The sequence below is a fragment of the Trifolium pratense genome, linkage group LG3, assembly GCF_020283565.1.
Source record: "Trifolium pratense cultivar HEN17-A07 linkage group LG3, ARS_RC_1.1, whole genome shotgun sequence".
NCBI classification, from domain to species: Eukaryota; Viridiplantae; Streptophyta; class Magnoliopsida; order Fabales; family Fabaceae; genus Trifolium; species Trifolium pratense.
Window position 1 is genome coordinate 52,667,803 of NC_060061.1, and position 6,499 is coordinate 52,674,301.

At 32.9% G+C, this 6,499-nt stretch overlaps 1 protein-coding gene across 1 annotated transcript; it reads right to left on the reverse strand.

Moving 5' to 3' along the window:
* Window positions 1-3,764: 3,764 nt before the first annotated feature.
* LOC123916471 (probable carboxylesterase 15) lies at window positions 3,765-5,093 on the reverse strand. The gene has a single exon (XM_045967934.1). It carries the CDS (start codon window positions 4,890-4,892, stop codon window positions 3,870-3,872), a length of 1,023 nt encoding a protein of 340 aa, XP_045823890.1. The 5' UTR covers window positions 4,893-5,093; the 3' UTR covers window positions 3,765-3,869.
* Window positions 5,094-6,499: the final 1,406 nt, after the last annotated feature.

The following is a 6,499-nucleotide window of genomic DNA, read 5'->3' on the forward strand; positions in this document are numbered from 1 at the left end:
AATCCATTTTGCTTACAATCTTGATTGCAATGTGGAGTACAAGATCCTATGCAACAATATTGTTGTGGAATTCCAATAAGGCATGATTTACGAAGTTCTGCAAATGAATTAGTCTCTAGACTAGTAACCAATCCTGAATCAATATAAACATAATCAATATTTTGTTCAATATGAAATAAATAAATAAATATACAATTCAAAGATAAAATAATAACTTTTCTTCTTACCTGAAACTAAGATCAAAGCAATGCATGAAATACTCAAAAGATAAGGTTGATAGTTGTAGAAAGCCATTTTTGTAGAATTCTATCTTATGTTTTTTATCTTGTAATTAAGAGGTAAGACAAACATCATTTCTATTATATAGACTTAGAAAATGTATTTGAATTTAAATTAATATTATTGACATTTGAGTAAATTCTAAATATGAAAAAGTCAGCAGGACTATAATATTATTAAAATTTTCAAAAATTTACTTTTTTTTTGTGTGTTAATATATACTTTACTATATTTCATGATTTGTTTACATAATTTATATTGCTTGATAAAGAATGAATTAATATGATAGACTCTTTCCTAATCCCACTTATTTTTGGTCTTGGATTCGGAAGTTGCAGCTTTTTGAAAAGATTAATTGTTTTTATTAGTTGCTCTGTCATAACTCGGTGCTTACTCTTTTCTTTGCTTAACCATAAAAAGATGAATCTCTCTCCCACTTCTGTCTCAAGATGAGACTTTCCTCTATTGTGTTTGTGACCGTAATTTCTCTTCATACCTTTGATTTCATATTGGTTTTAACAACGAGGATTTATTCTCTCTCATGGACGTTCATGATTGGTTAAAGCTCAGTTCTTTGGACTCCCAAGCCTTCATCTTCTCTGTTGATGTATGGTGGTCTTGAAGACATCGAAACTTAATGTGCAATTGAATAACGAGACTGGTCCGTAACCGACTATCCTTTAACATTCGAAACATGGACTCAAAACCTTCTCATCATGCTTCACCTCAAATAACATTGGCGCTTCTGTGGATAGGCACATCATGGTGAAATAATAAAATTCATTCTTTCATCATCCTTATATTGGTGATATGATGATTTAAATTAGGCACTTTTAATTAATTGTTTTTTATCATATGGTGTAAAGCTATATCTTAAACTAGCTTCATGTTTTATTTTAGAAATTCAAGTAATACAATATATATGATTCATTACCTATACTATATAACAACAACATACGAGTCCAAGACCTACTTTATCACATACTCCACCATTTATATATCCTTTTTGTTTACAGTCTTTATCACAATTTGGAGAACAACTTTCTATGCAACAATATTGCCCTGGAATCCCAATTAAGCATGGTTTGCGTCGAAGCTCTCCAAATGAAGTCTCCAAACTAGTAACCAATCCTGTATGAATATAAATATAATCATTATTTTGTTGAAGAGATAATTAGAACCGTAAAAAATGGGCCGGGCTGATGGACTGGCCATTAGCCCAGTCTTGGACGGGCTGAGTCTAAAAAACATAGTTCAAAATGCAATCGGACTTTTTCGGGCCAAGCCCATATGGACATTGGGTTGTGCTGGACTAGCCCACCGGGTTTTTGGCTGACCCATTAGCCCATCATTTAATTGATAAAAACATATTTTTGTGATTTTTGTTAAGATAATATCAATGAAAATTTAATTGATAAATTATTATAAAAAATATATTTAAACGTGAAACTTAATAAAAAGGGGTATATTTACTTAAAATTAGAATTTAATTGATATTTAGTGTTGATGTAAAAATTATTTACACTTGTATCAAATAATATCTCAATAAAATTGATAATTATGAAAACTAACATCAAAATAATATAAAAAATATTGAATAAAAAAAAAGTAAAATGAAATGAATCGGACTGGCCTATTAGCCCAGTTGGCCCACAAGGGTCGGGTCAGACTTGATAATTACTAACCCAATAATAATCGGGCCACACCAGTCTAGTCCATTTATTTTGATTGGTCCACCGGGCCGGGCTGCCCCGCCAACCCATTTGACAACTCAAGATAATCACTTTATTGTTGAATAAGTAGTCTATATGAATATTAATATTAATATAACAAACCATAACAAATTTCAATTTAAGTTGGTAAGTTGTTTATGAAATATAAAACTGAAAGATAAAGTAAATTTTCTCCTTACCTGAAACTAAGACCAATGTAATGCATGAAACACCCAATAAATAATATTGATAGTTGTGATAAGTCATTTTTATATAAATGTTTCTTAATTCTTATACTGTACTTCTTGTAAGAAATAAGATTAGCATAATTTCCATTATATAGATTTAGCAAGTGTATTTTTTTAATATTGTTAACAATTTTTATTTAATACAATATTATTAAAAATCAATTGCACTAATAAATTATCTTTTATTTGTCATAGATAATAAATATAAAGGTAGTAATTTGTACCCAAAAAAAAGTAGTAATTATATTTATAAATCAAACAATAGTGTGCAGGATTATAATATAATAATATGTTTTTGAAGAGGTAGTAATTAATTATATTTTGTTCAAAGTGAGCAGGATTATATTCTTTACCTTAATAGTTAATAAATATAAAGGTAGTAATTATATTTATAAATCAAACAACAGTGAGCAGGATTATATATAAAGGTACTTTTTCTTTCGGTAATCAATTCTTTCTTCATCAAACAAATGAGGATTATGTAACAAAAAAAAGAAGAGGATTATTTAGTAACCTATTTTATTTTAATAATAATAATCTTTCTCCATCAACAAGCCGATTTTGTAAGGATGAGTTAAGCCTGAAACTAAATTCTAAAATGGTATCAGAGCTTCCTCCACGATCTGTTGGGTCGTCTGCTATTAATTACTGATTGGACCATCCACCATTTATATCTGTGCTCCGAGCACAATATAATTAACAAGTCTCATATCGGTTGCGAGATGACCTGAATATGTGTTTATAAAGTGAGGGCAATCCTCACCTTACAAGCTGGTTTTATAAGAATGAGTTAGACCTAAAACTCAATTCTAAGACAAATAACAATGATAAAAATGATAAAAGGAGGCACGAGTAGAATCCAAATTGTCATTACTCATTAGGTACACATTTCGTTCTAAAATATAAGTTAAAATTTGTTAATAAAAGGGAATGTATTTGATCTTGTACCGGACAAAATATTAGGATACCATTCACTTAAGGACCAACTTGCCCAATTGGGCTCAACTGGCCCCATAGAGCGAAATGCCCAATAAACATCCCACTGGATGAGGATGAACTTGGTCATGCTTAGGGTGAGATGGGACTGGGAAGGTAGGAACACATGGAGCCACTTCATCCCCATGATCTCAAACTACCTAACCCACTACTCTCATAATATTCTTCTACATATAGGCCAAACATCCATAAGTAAAGGACGTTCCTTCTTTTCACCAAACACAGAGAAAAACACAATATAAGTACGTAACACCCCGCTAGCCTAAGACTATAAGTATATGCCCCCTCAAATCCTTGGAGGAACAAATCCATATTTTAAACCAATTATATCAGGGTTTTTTTGACTCATTTTTGCTTATATTATGGAATAGAGGAATTATTTATTTATTTTTATTTTTTTGGTCAAGCGGTGTCTAGTGAATAGAATTTCACCCTTTTAAAGTTAAATAAATGGGAGTATCATAGTTCGAACACCAATATCTACATATTACGTGCAATATCTTTGTCAACTGAGTTATGCGGAGAAAATATTTATTATTAAAATAAAATATGTTACAACACATTCTTATTAAAAGAAAGAAAATAAACTCTTGTATATCCATAATACACACCTTACACAAGACATTTTTAAAATTTAATGCTTCTCGATGAATTCTTTGACCCTCTCAATGAGTGCATCCATTTGAGCACTAACATTAGGGTCCATATCCACAGCAATCTTGTTGAGATAGAAAGCATGTGTCATTCCCTCACTCACAAACAAATCTATTTCTTTATTGGCCTTCTTCATGGCTTCATAGTACTCCATTTCTGTATCCCTCATCAAGTCTTTTTCAGCTATGCATAGAAGAAATGACGGCAGTTTTAGGCCGTCCAGGGGTGGCGCGGCCACGCCCATTGGGCATGTGAAGGGGTGGTCCTTGTTGCTTCCAATTGGTAGTGCCAAATTCAACAATTTGTCCAACATTTCCAATGTTTGAAATGGTGATTGTGGCAATTCAATTTCGGACCGGCTTCGAACAGACCTGACAAATCCAGGATGAATTAGAATTCCTCCGACGAGTCGAACTGGGCTCAGATCTACCGAACCGACTCTAGCTGCTACTTCGTGGACCAAGTTTCCTCCCGTGCTATCTCCTATGAGGAAAACTTTGTTGAAGTCGCCATGTTCCTCAAGCCATGGGTCACAGGCTTCTCCTTTGGCAACTAATTGAAGCCACTGAAGCGTTGCAAGCCCATCGTCAATAGCAGCAGGAAGACGATGCTCTGGTGCTTGTCGGAGGAAAGGTGAGACACAAATAGACCGAGTGCAACGAACAAATTTAGTGTAGACATGGTAATACATGTACGAATTTGCTTCTGTAATGCAAAAACCGCCACCGTGAAAGTGTATGACTATGGGCAGTTTTTTATTGTCCTTGGTTGTTTTCTCCGGTAGATATAGCCGGGCGCAATGAATGGAACCTTCATTGGTGGTGATCATGGCGGTTGTCACATCACGAGTGGCAACTCCTTCGATGAATTGTTCATGGGGAGCAACAGGGTCAATCATGAATTTGGCCTCAGGTGGTCCACGCCATGTCCGGTCTACCGAACCATCGTCATAGATTCTAAGCCAACCGTACACGTCCTCCACCAGCTTCTTCTCTTGCACCATGATTAACTAATGTTACACTAAAATGGAATATATGGCTAGTTAATTAGAAACTTGGGAAGCTACAAGATCAGGACCTTGGATTCTTGAGAGTGTATTCGTTGATTTTCTTATATAACAATGTGAAAATAGATCAAAGGATTGAACATGTGAAGCAAGGTTCCATAGAATTTATTTTATGTATATCAAACGAGTTGACTTAATATAAAATAATGGAGATGGATAACATTGTTTTATCTCTTGACCCGCAATTTTCGCAGATCTTAATATTAAATGACCTTTTATTCAAAAAAATATTAAATGACCTTTGTTGTTTTTTTTCTAAGGAACGCGACCTTCATTTTTCAGCCGTTCCTTTTTTTCAGATTCAATAACTTTCGTATCATCAATGTTGTTGTTCTGGATATATGATCATTCCGAAAATTTAAATTTTGTGAGATCAATTGTAGGCTTGGTCATAGACATTATGTCGTTTTATGCTATTAATTCAGATGATGTGAGCCTGTTTGCAGATTCATTCAACAATAAAAAGGGAATTCATTCATTCAAATTGGTAGAATACATTGAACAATACAAATTCAAAATCGTTAAAAACTGAAAATGATGAATCTGCGAACAAACTCGCTGCACCCACGTTAATAGCATATAACGGCACAATGCCAACTAATGTGCAAAACCTACAAATATGACGAGATTGAGTTGCTCACATGCCTCCGAGTCTACAAATATCCGAGGCACCGAACCTGAGGAGGATATATATACTTTTTTCTTTTTTTTTTTTTGGTATAGTAGAGGGCTAATGCCCAAAAAAAATAAACAGGATACTTTTAAAATTATTTATATGTATATACAATGTCAAAAAATATATATAGTTTTTAAAATTAGTTATAATTAAAGTCATAATTTTTATGACGAAACGGTGATATAATTGATTAATGGTGTAAAAGAAAATTACACTTATATTGCATAAGAGAACATGGAGACGAAAATATATAATACTATTAAAGTTGGTATTTTATTTTAGCAATTCAAGTGATACAATACAATATGATTCATAAAAAACAACAACACATGTTTCCAATACCAATTTTATCACAGAATGAACCATTCATATGTCCATTTTGTTTACAGTCTTTATCGCAATTTGGAGAACAACCTTCTATGCAACAATATTGCCCCGGGTACCCAATTAAGCATTTTTTCTCAAATTCAGTTTCAAAACTAGTAACCAATCCTGAAAAAATATAAATATCATCACTATTTTGTTCAAGAGATAATCACTTTAATGTTAAACATTTAAGTCTATGACTATGAATAATTTTTTTTTGAAAACTTAGTATCTGGGCTTAAGACCGACTAATCCAAGGAGATCAATCCCACTTGCGGGGGCCCCATTTAAAGTCAGAGTTTTTTTTCTCCTCTGTGTGGACTTAGCCTACCGAAATTGGTATCAGGGAGAATCGAACCTGAGACTTTGATAAGAGCATACTCCAAGAACCCAAACCAACACAACTAGACCAACCCCGTGGAGTTTATGACTATGAATATTAATATAACAAACCATAAAAAATTTCAATTTCAGTTAGTAAATTGTTTTTGAAACATATATC